This window comes from Geospiza fortis, unplaced genomic scaffold, assembly GCF_000277835.1.
Source record: "Geospiza fortis unplaced genomic scaffold, GeoFor_1.0 scaffold279, whole genome shotgun sequence".
NCBI lineage: Eukaryota > Metazoa > Chordata > Aves > Passeriformes > Thraupidae > Geospiza > Geospiza fortis.
In genome coordinates, this window is record NW_005054352.1 from 3,214,262 (window position 1) to 3,229,278 (window position 15,017).

At 39.3% G+C, this 15,017-nt stretch overlaps 1 protein-coding gene across 1 annotated transcript in view; it reads right to left on the minus strand.

Moving 5' to 3' along the window:
• The window catches only part of PCSK5 (proprotein convertase subtilisin/kexin type 5), a 229,539-nt gene that overhangs the window by 80,579 nt on the left and 133,943 nt on the right, over nt 1–15,017 (minus strand). The window contains 2 exon segments of the mRNA XM_031058930.1: nt 182–370; nt 1,384–1,501. Coding sequence (XP_030914790.1) covers nt 182–370; nt 1,384–1,501 — 307 coding nt within the window.

The window sequence follows — 15,017 nt, forward strand, 5'->3', positions numbered from 1 at the left end:
TGAGATTGTCATCTCTGAGTTCATTTGTACTTCACTCTGCCCACCTCTCTAAGAAAAAGTAATTAGCCTGCATCTTCTAGTATCCCTGCTGTAATGACTTGACTGCTCTTTGCTGACATGGACATGTCTATGCAGGCTCTACATGCTGACTGTACTGTGAATTTGGGTTGTCATACTATACCTGTTGGCCAAGAGCTGTGACCTAGTTCCAGAAGGAGAGGTTAGGTAAATTGCCAAGTCTCCACGTCGAGGGTGAGTAATAGTGATACGTACGACAACATGCTCCAAGTAGATCACATGGTGGTTAGGATTATCTGAACAGCCAGTGGCTTTGTAAATTGAACGAACAATGCTGTCAGGTCGTATTGTTCTATAACAGAAGCATAGCAAACAACATCAGCATTTCTTGCTTTTTGTGTAAAATACACAACCCCATCTTTTTTGCTTAGTAGAGAATGACAGTGTTGGATAACTGCAAAGTCAGTAGCCTATAATCACTAGTTTTGACATGTGCTTCCTAGCTGAAAATACCACTATAGGGTGATTATTTCTCTGTAGATAATGGCTAATGGCAACTGCCTGGGTTTCTGTTAAGCACATACACAAGGTAAAATAGGAATAAGTCTTTGGGACAGAGCATTATTTTAGATTAGTGGCCAGTTGAGAAATGCTGAGATTGTCATGGGATCACAGCTGGTTGCTAAACCCCAGGAAATGCCTGGCATAGCTAATCCTAGCTTACGTACCAGCAAGTATTACATGTTAATGGTACCAAAAGGCATGTGACTCAGCTGGTTTAAATTGGCATGACATCCTTGCAGACTATACCAGTTACAGATCAAGCCTGTCAAATATAATTAGCAAACAATATTCTTAGTGCTTTGGAAGTCTGTCTTACGCTTGATGCTGCCTCTATGTCCATGGATCATACTTAACAGAGTTTTGCTCTAAAGCCTGGTTCTACAGAGACCCTATCTTAGCAAGTGAAAAGCAGCTCAGTTTTGGCCCCTGAACTAGAGACCCTCCTAAGACCATTGGAGAGACGCATTATCATACCGTTTTAAAAGCATATTTGGTTTTTACATCCTGGACTGTTAAATCTGTCTCTTCTTGCAAAGGTGACTGAAATGCATTCAACCAAATATTCTTTGATGTATCATCTACATAAAAATCCGTTACCCAGTGTGGACTGTTTTACACCTTCACTTTCTGCAATGTTCTTTAAACTAGGGACTTTTCCCAGGCACTACATCCATAAATGTGATAGACTCTCTGGTATGGCTTTAAAAATGATATATTATGCACAATGCAAGGGAGGGGTAAATTATAGCCAATTTTTTTCCATAAATTTATGCCAGCGAAAGTTGTGGTAGCAGGTATTACTTGATTTGCCGATCTGTGTTCTCCACACACACATGCTGTGGAGGCACCGTTGTCCACTTTTCTGCTTCTGTCACCATTGCTTCAGCATCCATCAGTCCAAATCCATAAAGGTGGCTCACTGCAAGGTACAAACAGAATGGATACAATTATAGCATAAACCCTTGGGTTTCATCATAGACTAAACCCAGAGTGTCACATCCTAACAGGAATTACTTCTTTTTTCTTCTTCCTTACTTTCACTCAAAGCTCCAAAATCTCATTGCCAAGAACAATAATGCCGATAATTTGTTCAACAAATCTGTTCACTGCTTTATTACAGAGGTGGCATGAGGCACTACCTACACTGCCTACCATGAGAACTACAGAATGCCAGTGACTAAAATTGCCTCTGGCTGCCCTTTGTCCATGTGCATCAATTTAGCTCAGCCCTTTTGTATGACGAGGGGCTGTATGAGCATAATGAATGAGAGGAAGGTTACTTCCATTACTCAAATGCCAAACACATGCATGCGTATTCAAGGAAGCTAACTGAGACAAATTTGAGAATGAACAGACCGCTTTGTAACTGTTGTATCCTCTGAATTTCCCTGAGTGTAAGCAGCACTAGCGGATGTTCTTCTCTTCCTGTATACGGTATGTTTGTCATTGACCAACCAACTAGGTAGATCCACCCTCTCCCTAAAGCTGTCTGCTTGATGAGGATGAAAAGCACTCACTGAATCAGCTGTGTGTTTTTGATTGCTATTCCAATTGAAACAGAGACTTGCAAAAGGGATTTGATGAATTAGAAGAGCTTCTAGCCATGATGTTCCATCGTGACAAATTGGAGCTCTTGATAAAATTCTGACAGCAGAAGGTGAAAAAAAAAAGCTTCCACAGGAGGAGTTTAGATTGCAAATATTAGTAAATCAGTTTTTCTTGCTACCACAGAAACCCACAGAAAATTCTAAGTGCAAATTTAACCAGCAATGCAACAAAGCATGGTATAAATCCTCCCAAATGCATGTTGTAGAGGGTTTGTGAAAGCAATCTCTATTCATTGCCAAACCAAAATTCAAAGGACTCTATCTAAAAAAAAACCCCTAGCCTTCTAAAACAAATACAGTCCAAAGCTTAAGGATCACATCTTCCAAATATCTAGTACTGTCCAAAACTGCTAGCTGAAAAGGATTCTTCAATGCACATCACCTTTTCTTGACAAGAAATAAGAGCAGAAAAGCATGTAATTGCCACCACCCGACAGTGACCTTCAGACGGAAACTTATGTGACTTTTAAACTATTTACTCGGATAACCTTTTTTTTCCCTAGTATGCACATTAAAAATGCAAATAAAATCTATGGAGTGAACTTTCTATCCCCCCTACCCTAACAAATATTTGGCAGACAGAATTTAGGAGGAATTTTCATCCAGGAGAAAAAGTTACCACTCAAGGTTTTGTGGTTGTGGTATTTGTCTATGACTCAATGTTTAAAATCTCTTTCATGAGAGCAGCAGTGTAGTGATAAGTTCTATAGCTGATGGGGTTTTTTCAGTTGAAAAATAAATACTTTTTTTCTTTGAAAGGCCTTCCCATTGAAATGAAAAACTTCCTGACAGAGAGGGTTACTTTTAAATCCTCCCATGTGAACTGACATTTGGCTGGCCAAAACATTTCCAAGTCAAAGCCCTTGATCCAATGGGTTGGTTAGCAGCTGAAAGTACGAGCAGAGGCCCATAATTTTCAAAGACCAAATTACAGCAATTTAGGAGAGAATCACGTAGTTAAACAAAGTAGTTGTGTCTTAGAGAGGAGATTTTTCTCTCTGCTACCTTCAAATTGTGCTTTTTTTCTTCATCTGTGTACATCCTTGTATTCCCATGAGCTATATGCCAAGATGCCTGTCCCAAAGGTTAACTATAACCTGGTGGTCTGCATGGAACTATAAATGTCTTCTAAGAAATGCCTGAAACTGCCTCCGATTTGTATGCAAAAGATACTGAGTTGACATTGCTAACCCAGATTAATCAAAAACACTGTCTGAAAGGTTATGATGACTGCAGAGAGCAAAGCATAAAATGCCTCCAGACCTTGCACGTACCTAAGTATGTGCTTTGCATTATCATTGCTGTGAATTGCTACTAGGCTCAGCTGTTGCTAGGAATCATTTCATATGTCAGAGGGGGTATTGGGCTGTTTTGTACAAAGGTACTTGTCCTACACAAATGAAATATGAATACAAGGCTGATACAATGTAAGCTGGTGGCTGAGGACTAAACTCTTGCTTTTATTAAGCTGAAGGGTTGAAAATGTGATCTCCTTGTGTGACCAAGGCGTCCATCAGTAGAGCTATCTTGAATTCTCTCTCCAGTCAGGCATCAGTACTAATTGATCATTTTTATGTCTGCAAAATTACAGGCACACACAGAGTCTTACAGGCGCAGGGCATGTTTCAGAGAAAAACTTGCCTCCCACAACATGAAGTAAATACTAATTTTTAGCTGATCTCTTTAATCATTCTTAAAGATGTTTTCATCTTAAAGATGAAACAACATTTCTCATGGCTAAAGTCCATTTGTTTACCCCTGGTGCAATTCCTTCATTAGTACACTGTGAAAACAAGGCCTTCTGAGCTGCTGGAGAGACTTCCCCAGCTTCTTCATAATCTCCTTGTTTTTCTCTGAAATTGCTGTTGAAAATTCAGTAACTTTCTCATTTACATACAAAGCTACCCTCAAATCTAAAGTTAGGATGCATATCCCATTTGACTTGACTATGAGAAATATGAATAGCTGGTGTTCATAAATCATAACAGAGAATCAGGCAGACTTCAGAAAAATTTGGCACTGAAAACACAACATTTCCAGTGTAGCTAAACTTGATTTGTTAGGCTGCAGTTTCATTGCCTGTCATCAAGATGTCTCATCAGTAACTTAAACACTAAGCCTTCCTTGCTATTTTACTCATGTGACAAAAGGCTTGCATAAAACTCTCTCTCTACTATATTTTTGGCATTTTATATATCATGTCCTATGTACTATGAAAGCAGCATTTGAAATATCAACATTTTGCATACACATATCAAATGCTAAATTAGGAGAGAGACAGTAATAATTTCAGTGTAACAAATGAGGAATATGCAGCTTCCTCAACTAGATTAATGTTTGATATGTGAACTGTAATGATCTGTCTTTTTATGCTACTATAGGATCTTGATCCAAAATGAAATTGACAGAATAGGAGTCTAAAAAGTCCATTAATACTATGGTTTCTTATATTGTTTAGCAGGTCTAGAACCTCTTGAGTTACTCTCAGCCCATAAATACTTTCCACTGATCTATACCAATCTTTTACATTTGACATTTTAATTGCAAATCGAATGAACTAATTCTATACTGCTTTAACAATTTCATATTGCTTTTCTGTCATTTGCTTGTAATATTGAAATGTTTCAACAAGGATAAACAACTGTATAACAAGAATTAGACAAAAAAGGCTCCTCTTTTGTTATGATGACACAGCTTAAACTGTTTTGTTTTGTCAGGCCCTCTCTAAGACAACATTGATCTTGAATAATAATTCGTCTTGTTTCAGCCATATTCCTATTTTATGTCAACTTGGCACCAGTAACCTGTCACAACTGAGTGTGATTTGATAAACACATAATTTACTGATTTACTGCTTTACAAGCCAGTAACACAAATGTGCAAGAAGATGCTTTTTCATTCTTGCTTTTAAAACCAACTCACTCATGGTTTTCAAATTAAGCACATTATTTGTATTTTTGTATTTTACAAAGAACAATCCTTCAATTTCTGTACCCAAAACCAAATGAAACAGCAAATGAAGTATTTCCTCCTCAAAGAAGTCCCTGAAATCCAGGCATTTTTATAGACTCAGTATGGATGTGGGAAGATTGAGTTCTTACACCTATCACCACACTATAGAAGGTTGTGAAAAACATAAAGTTGCCCAATAGATTTGTTTAAAAAGTGGCAGCTACAAAGATGCACAATGAGAATCTGATGGGCCTCTATAGCATAGGATCATAGAAGCACAGAATGATAAGGGTTGCAAGGGACATTTAAAGCTCATCTAGTCTGACCTCTTCACTATGAGCAGGGACACCTTCCACTATACCAGGCTGCTGAAAGCCCTGTCCAATCTGGCCTTGAGGCACTTTCAGGGATAAGGCATCCACAGTGCCTCTGGGCAATCTGTTACAGTGCCTCACCATTCAAATCATAGAATCACAGAATCACAGAATATTAAGGGGTTGAAAAGGACCTTAAAGATCAACTGGTCCCAACACCCTCTGCTATGGGCAAGGACATTTACCCCTCAAGTTGCTCAAGGCCTTATCCAACCTGGTTTTGAACACTGACAGGGTTGGGCATCCACAACCTCCTTGGGCAACCTGTTCCAGTGTCTCACCACGCTCAGAGTAAAGAAGTTTTTCCTAATATCTAATCTAAATTTCCCTTCTTTCAATATGCTCCCATTATGCCTTGTCCTATCTCTACAGATCCTGATGAAGAGTCCCTCTCCAGCTTCCCTGTAGGCGCCCTTCAGATGCTGCAAGGTTGCTCTGAGATTTCCTTCCTTTCTCCAGGCTGAACAGCCTCAACTTTCTCAGCCTGTCTTCACAGAGAAGATGCTCCAGTCCTTGTATGAATTTATCAGCCCTCCTCTGGACTTGCTCCAACAGTTCTGTGTCCTTCTTATGTTGTGGACTGTATAGAGCACTCCAGGTAGGATCTCACCAGAGCAGAGTAGAGGGCAGAATGACCTCCTCCGACCTGCTGGCCACACTCCTTTAAATGCAGCCAAGGATTGGATTGGCTTTCTGCGCTGCAAGTCCACACTGCTGGCCTGTGTTGAGTTTTTCATCAAGTTACTCTCAAATCCTTCTCCACAGGGCTGCTCTCAATCACTTCTCTGCCCAGCCTGTGGGTGTGTCTTGCATTGCCACAATTCAGGCGTAAAGACCTTGCACTCTGCTTTGTTGAACTCCATGATGTTCACACAAACCCACCTCTCAAGCCCTCCAAGGTCCCTCTGGATGACATCCCTTCTCTCCAGTGTGTTGACTGTACCACACTGCTTCATGTTGTCAGCAAATATGATGAAGGTGCTCTTGATTGCACTGTCCATGTCACCAACAAAGACGTTGAACAGTATCTGCCACGGCGCTGACAGTGGAGGGACACTGCTTGTCACTGGTTTCCATGTGGACAATGGACACAACTCTGTGTGTGTGGCCATTTTAAGCTAGTTTTTCACCCAAGTGGCTTATCTATCAAATCCATGTCTCTTCACTTTGAAGATGAGGATGTTCAGTGGTACAATGTCAAACACTGCACAAGTCCAGGCAGATGATGTCAGTTGCTCTGCTCTGCCCCTATCCATCAATCCTGTAGGCCTATCACAGAAGGTCAGCAAATTTGTCAGGTATGATTTCCCCTTTGTGAAGCCATGTTGACTGTTACCAAGCACCATGTATAAAAATGTCCTTCATTATGGCCAGTCTAAATCTACCCTTGTTCAAATTAAAACTATTGTCCCATGTCTTGTAACAAAAGACCTGCATAAAAAAAATTTCTGTCTTTCTTCTAGAAACATTTTATATACTGAAAGGTTACTACAAGGTCTCACTGGAGCCTTCTCTTCAGGCTGAACAACCCCACCCCCCTAGTCTTTTTCATAGGAGAGGTTCTCCAGGGCTTTGAATATTTTCATAGTCAGAAAGGTGCTAACAGAATACTTCAAAATGTGCTTTTATTGAGATTCCAGTTATGTCTATGTCTGTTTCTGATTTTTGCATTAGTACAAATAATTTCTCCAGTAATATACTAACCATGGCTTTACCTGATAATAGATTTGACAAAAAAAGAAGACACTTCTGGATTTTACATTTTTCTTTTTGCCAAAAAGCTCCTATTAATTGATAAAATAAAATACAGACTGCCCAGAAAAGCTAGCAGGATAGCTAGTAGAAACTAAACCTCCAGTAACCAGTCTACCTTTTTGAGTAGCTTGTGCGTAACTCTGACACTGCTATGAGGCTTTGCAGTCATTAAAAAAATAGCCCTAGAACACACTATCTTAAAGCACTGAGAAATTAAATCCAAGATTCTATTTTCCTTCACATCCTTACTTATTTTTATTTTATTTTTTATTTACCTCATTTATTATTATTTTATCTATTTCAGGAATTTAAAACTCAAGTGGTTATTAAAGAGACATTGGTTGACATAAGGCACTAGAAGCAAAGTACCCTTTTGGGCTCCCAGAGTCAGGCTCTACTGGTAGTGACAGCACATGCCACCCAATAGCTCCCACCTCTCATGAGCATAAGCAGCTTCCGGGCAGAGAGCCTTAGTCTTGGGATTCAGCTGGTCTGTGGTCAGCAGTGAGCATCCATGAGTACCAAGCACAGCCATAACAAATTCTCCCATGCCAACAGTTCCTGATTTACTTCTCAAAGCTTGTTTAGGAACGAGTAAACCAAGTTAATGAAGTCTTCAGAACAGATGGTGTTCACACATAGACTGTGCCCTGCATATGGGGATATCTTACCCAGAGTCAGAGGAAACACCAGTGAGCTTTCCTGAAAACCTTGGCAGAGTGACCAGGAAGACCGGCTTACTTCCCTGCCTTTGAAGCAGCAGAGTTGTGATGGAAACAGAAAACATGACTACTGCTGACTAGTGATTGTTATGAAAATTCTGCAGCAGGATTCTAAGACTTCTCTGCAGCAGCATTTGGCTGTAAATCATAAAGCCTTTACTGAAGACAGTAATTCACTTGAAATAAGACAGTTTATGTGAAGGGAATAAATCTGAAGGTTATATGGGTTTAGAAGCGTGAAAAAAATGTTTGTTGAAATAAAGTTGGCTAAGGAGCATCTACAGTAAGAGAAGCTATAGTTTTTTAACTAAAATTCTTTTTAAACTGACTTGGGGTTTTTTTTCAATTTTTACTTTTAGCATGAGGATTTTTAGCACTGGAAAACATGGCGGTTTGCAACTTTTTTAAAAGAAAAAATATATTTTATGACTACATTGTGCAACACCTTGCAAAAAAATGTACCCATCTCCTCTGTTGGGAGCAAATTCAACCTAGGAGATATATTTAGGATTCCTTGATATCTCAGAAGTGGACAAATACAATGTCATTCTATCAAACAATAAAAACATCTTTTGGTGAGAGTGTCCGTGCTAGTCTTCATCTCAGAACAGATAATGACAGGTGAGTCAAAGGCACTGTAACTGGAAATCCTGACAGATTGTTAGCAGGAGACACAAAGGCAGCATTTCTGTCCTTGTCAGATGTATCAGACACATGGCATCCCTCTTGTTCCATTCCAGCTGAGGTTCTGTGTGTCCTGAAGTATTGGAACTCCAGCAGGATATTTACACTAATTCCTGACTGAGCATTCTACTGCCTCAGATTCCATCAGAAAAAGGATATACAAACATGCAGTAAATCACAGAAAAAGTGCATTGTAAATTGTTTAATGATAATGATGCTGAATAGAATAACTAGATAAATTATTAATTAACTAAGCCAACTTCACAGTATCCCTGTGGAGCTATGTAGTAGATGCTGATCAGTAACCTGAAGCAAAAGGAAGTTAAACAGTAAGCCAAGTCTACAGAAATAGCTGGCCAGTAATGTCAGAGTGGTGGGTAAAGTTCTTCATCCCCTGACTTAAAAGCAAATCCTCAAAAGCTGATTTTTCTGGAGGGAAAAAAGGATACTGTTATAAATAACTTCAGGTATCTAACTGAGCTGAGTACATTAAAATACTACATTGTTGTTTTTTTAAAAAGACAGACCTACCCCACTCAAAAGATGTTCACCATTGCTATGGATGGATACAAGTAGGACAGATATTTGCTTAGAACATTCTTACAAGTGTACCACATTGAGAATTAGTACATAAAGAGGTCATGTAACTTCCAAGGACTTTTCTTTTAAATATCAGTGTTCAATGTCTGCAATTAAAACCTTCTGCTTTGGAGAATTGTATCAGTTTATCAGTAATTTTTGAAATTTATTGATCCTGGTTTTTTTTTCTTAATACTGCAAAATAGTACATTTCACAGTAAGTGGCAGACTCTTATGGTTATGAGTCCACAGGGGAAGACTTTCAAACCTCTGCTTCCTCCCTGTGCCCCAGCTCTTTACAGGGTTTTCATAAATGTCTGAGTTGGGCTTGTTAAAAGGAAACAATGTCAAAGGTTATCACTCTCATGGTGTGCATCCTGTTAGAGCTGTCAGTCCACTTGGCAATGTTTGGAATACTAGAGAGCTGCAGAGAAATTGTGTATACCTTTACATCTAAGACAAACAGACAGGAAGTTATCTCAGTTGTTCAGCTGAGGCACTAATTTAAATTCTTTGTCTGCTATGCTGATCATGCTTTTGTGACAATTCTGAGTGCAATTATAGTGGAACATTAAAGCCTAATTTTGCCTTTTGCCTGCTGTTACTCCTGCTTTAGAGCCATTTAATGTATGTTTTAGAACATGTGTTACAATATATGACCCCAGGAAAGCAAACAACTCTAAGACAAAATCATGATGGATGTCCATCCATTTTCCTTTATGTATCCCAACACAGGCTTGAAGCTTCCGCTTGAACTCTGTTTTTACATTTTTACAGCTTCATTCCTTACTTTTCAGAGGGAACAGAAAACAGAGTGTTGCAGATCCAAAAAGTAAATGAGAAGCATTGATAATGAAGAATTTGAGGCTGGGAAAAGTAATAATGCCTGCCTGACTCCTCTGAAAGATTCCCTCTCCTACTTTGTACATCCTCATTTCTGGAACTGTACTGACAAATTTCTGACCTTATATGTCTTTCAACTGGAAACATTGTCTGTAACCTCAGTTTTGTCAGGAAGAAAAAAATTTAATAACTAAAATCTAGGCTGCATAATTCAAGATATTTTCCAGCTCCCTTCCCCAAATCCCAAAGAGGTATTTCAGTTCTTACTCAAGGCTAGCAGAACTCAGTTACCTGGCAATTTGCTTGGGTTTAACATACCTGGAAAAATCCTAGTGCAATCTTAATACTAAGTTAAAAAAAAATTTATTTATAGCCAGAAATTGAACAGCTGTATGCAATAAGTAAACAAGAGTCACCTGGAAAGATCACAGTGACCATCCAGTGAAAAGACAGTAATTTTAGACTTGCTGCTAAAACATGCATGTTTTTACTCCACCTTTCCTCGGCTATCTTAATTTCCAAATCCAACCACACATATTTTCTCTAGCTGCAGCAAGGATTTCTGTATGAAGCACTTATAAAGGTTATGATGTTGATCTGCGACTCATGTGGTATTTAAATGTGAATGAGATTCTTGAGGACACAGATCTTTCCAATCATACATGTTCTATCAGTGCTGGGGGAGACACTTTCAGCCACTGTTAGACAAGCTAGTAATTGTGGCTCGTTTACTTCTCTTCTTTCCTGGTGCTAAACTAAATACTGCCCTGACTTCAAACAACTTTCAGTAAGGAGCTATGATGCAAAAAGTTCCAATTAATCTAACCAGTTCAGCTAGCAGAAGGCTACTGCCTACCTGTGTGAGGACAATATCTCTCTCAGACTTTACATCCACCAATCTGTTAAGGACAATCATGTATACAGAGTTAAATTGCCTTTTCCAAGAATATGTTTGCTGTCAGCCTACTTAGAATCACAGAATCATTTGGGCTGGAAAAAATTCTTATGATCAAGTCTAACCACTAACCTTACACTGCCAAGTCAACTGCTAAACCATGTCCCCAGATGCCAGATCTATACATCTTTTAAACACTTCTTGGGATGGTGATTCCACCACTTGCCTGGGAAGTCTGTTCCAATGCTTGACAACCCTTTCATAGAAGAAATTTTCCCTAATATCCAATCTAAACCTCTCTGTCACAATTCTTCTTGTTCTTGGCTTACATGTGAGAAGAAACAAGAGCTCCCTCAACAGCTCCTCATCAGACTCAATAGCTATGTTGCCTTTCTCTGGACACACTCCTACCCTCAATGTCCTGTGAGGGCTCCAAAGCTTAACACAGGACTTGACCTGCAGCCTCACCACTGCCAAGTACAGGAGAATAGCGACTGCCCTGGTCCTGCTGGCCACATTATTCCTGATCCAAACTGGGATGTCACTGGCCTTCCTGACCACCTGGGCAACTACTGGCTCGTGTTCCAACTCTGCTAATGTTGATCAGCACGCCAGGTTCTTTTATGTCAGGCAGCTTCCCAGCCACTGTTCTCCTGTCCTGAAGTGCTGCACAGGGTTGTTGTGACCCAAGTGCAGAACCCAGAATGCCACCTTGTTGCCTTTCACAAATTGGCCCATTAATCCAGCCCAACCAGCCTTTCTCTGCAGAGCCTTCCTCTCCAGCTGATCAGCCTTCCCATCCAACTTGGTACCATCTGCAAACTGAATGAGGGTGCACTTGATTCCCTTGTCCAGGTTATTGATAAAGATATTAAACAGAACTGGCCCCAGTACTCAGTCCTGGGGAATAACAGTAGTTACAGATGAGTTTAACTCAATCCCCACCACTCTCTGGGCTCTCAGTCATTTTTTCATCCAGTGAACTGTGCATCCATCTGAACCATGAGCAGCCAGTTTCTCCAGAAGGATACTGTGAGAAACAGTGTCAAAGGTTGCTCTGTACTTGTCACATGATCGCACTCAAGATGATCTGGCTCATGACCTTCCCTGGCACAGAGGTCAGACTGACAGCTCTGTAGACCTCAGATCCTTTTTCTAGACCCTTCAACTGGGACCTCTCTGGTTAACCAGGACGGCTGGTAAATGACTGAGAGTGGCGAGCTCTTGCACCAGCTCCCTCAGTGCCTTTGTGTGGATCCCATACAGAACTGACCACATATGATTGTATGTATCTAAGTGGTGTGGCAGGTCACTGACCATTTCCCCTTGAATTATGGGGGTTTAATTCTTTGTCCCATTCCCATCTTCCAGTTCAGGTACCCAGAGAACAATGAGTCTTATTATAGGAGAGGTATTAAAAGGTAAAAAGGTATTAACTACTTCATTCATTTCCTCATCCTTTGTTATTGTCTTTCCCCCTGGAACCAATAAAGGATGGAGACTACCCTTAGCCCTCCCTTTGTTTGTAGGAACAATGTATTTATACATTGTATTCATAGAAATACAATGTATTTGTACAATACAATGTATTTTTAGAAACATTTTCTAATTGCCTTGTACTGCAGGAGCCAAATTGTAGTCTAGTTGGGCTTTGGCCCTTCCAGTTTTCTCACTGCATAAACTCATGACATCCTTGTACTTCTCCCGAGTATCCCGCCAGTAGTCTCCCTAAGATGATAAACTCCCTTTTTGCTCCTGAGTTCCAGCCAAAGCTACCTGTTCAGCCAGGCTGGTCATCCCTTTAATATTTCAAGGACAAAAACCCACTAGTCTAGCTAGCACAGGATATGGTATTCCTCTCTCCTACACAGACCAATGCAACTTCATGTGCTTGGTGTCTTATTGACAACTAAAGAAAGCTGGCATATTACTATAGCTAAACTCAAAGCTTAGGTTTCACTTGCTCCACCCACTGTGTGTACGAGCATTAGGAGTTGATATTGGCTGCCAGTACCATGTGAAAATACCAGGAAGTATTTCTAAGAGTAGAAATCTTTTTATAGATAAACAGCTTTGATTGACATAACCATTTATGAGTTATGAGCTCACTGTTTTCCAAAAGTCTTATGCCAGCTTCTGCAAATGTATTAAAAATATAATTTAAAATTTATTTACATTTAAGTTATGGAAAACATGCAGCATGGTGTTTATGAATAGTTTATTTGTCTTCTCGGAAATGCACACATCGTAAAGATATCTTCCTCATTTCTGAATTCCTGCCTGGCTACTGGTTACCACAAGATAAATCTGTCCTGTCTAGGTCCCCTAAATAGAAGCCTATATATACTTTTCACATTCTCACTCCCAGGTTAATGCTCTGCTAATGCTCTGCTCACAACTAATATAATCACCAGTTTTATTAAATATTAAGCAATTTTATTAAAAGACTCAAAAACTTTAGGTGACTAATCCTTTTCAGTGGTCACTCTTCAATGGAAGCAGCAGATATTTTAGCAGCAAATATTTTAGCAGCAGATATTTAGCACCTAAAAGGATGTGACATAACTCTTTTTTTACTACCTGGAAATTGAGGCAATTTGGTTTCTCTAGGAAAAGTATCTCCTCTGGGCCTAGGAATGGCCTGAAGCTGAAAAAACTGGGTAGAATTTTGATTTAGTTTTATCTTATTTTTCAGTAGAATTTTATTTCAGCATACTGAAGTGTTATTTTCTGTGCTTTAGAGCCAGGAAGAGTGAAGTACATTCTCCAAAAATTTCCATGCAAATCCATAGTACTCCCTCTGAATGGTCGTCTATTTCTCCAGACAGAATTTCACAGTATGTGGACCTTCACTTGCAGACAAAGAATTGTTTATATGATTTGATCATTGTTCTTAAAACTGCAGTGTTTCATTCTCTATCTTTCAACTCAGAGACAAGTCAGCATTAACGCAGTTCCTTTTTATGAATGCACTTGCATGCTCTGTTGTTGACTAAACAGCTGACAGAACAAGGATTTGCATCCAATCTGCCATAGCAGAAACAGATCAACAGTTTTGATATCTTCACAAAAACAGATGCTCTCACGTGTTTTTTCATAAAATCAGCTAATTAACTGCTTTAATTATTAAAAATCCCTCTATTGACAAATTATAGGTACAATTGACTAAACAGAGAATAGCCTGAGTATTCAAATCTTTCTTTTTAGACTACAAAATAACAAGTTCCTGAGAAAAGATGCATGCTGTCTGACAAGAAAACAATAAAAAAACCCCTACCAAGTAAAAATTCTTGCTCATTCCTGAGTTAATTCTATTGACATGAATTTAATGAGCACTGTTTACTTGCCAGAAAATTAAACAAATGACAAGCACTGCTTTAGCAAACGACTAGCTGTCCTAAGTGTTTTTCATTAATTAATCCTTCTTTGTATAAATATAAGGAGTAAAAAAAAAGGAGATCTTGAAACCAGTAATGACATCTGTGAGCTCCTTCTGTGTGTTCTGCAATGGCAAAACACTGCCAGGGACAATGGCAAGGGAGAGGGTTGCCATGCAGACCAGCAAAACAGCCCTCTGAAATGGCATGCTGACCCACTTTCAACTACCAGCTCTTGCTGACCCTTTGTTGAGTGAAAGGTTTTTTCAGGTTTTTGCTGTTTTCCACCCTTTCAGTTCTTATTTTTAAAGCGGCAGACCTGTTTTTCGCTTTATTCTTGTTTTCCTCTTTCTCCACCAGTATGCACTGAAGAAAGGTAGATTGTTTCTTGTGACTCTCTGATGTAGAGAATTAAAAAAAATCTTTCACCCCTCTAAAGAACATGCTGTGGAAGAACCATGGATCTTGTTATCAACAAGATTATGATACAATTCCTTAAGGAACTCAGTCTGATCAGAGTAGTTCATCTATGAAAAACCATACTTTAATTGTTACTCTTGGCAATAGTGAAGGATAATAGTGTAATATTATACTAAATATTGCCACGTGCAATAAAAAAAACTCTTTCAGTCTTGCCAGCAGTGGTG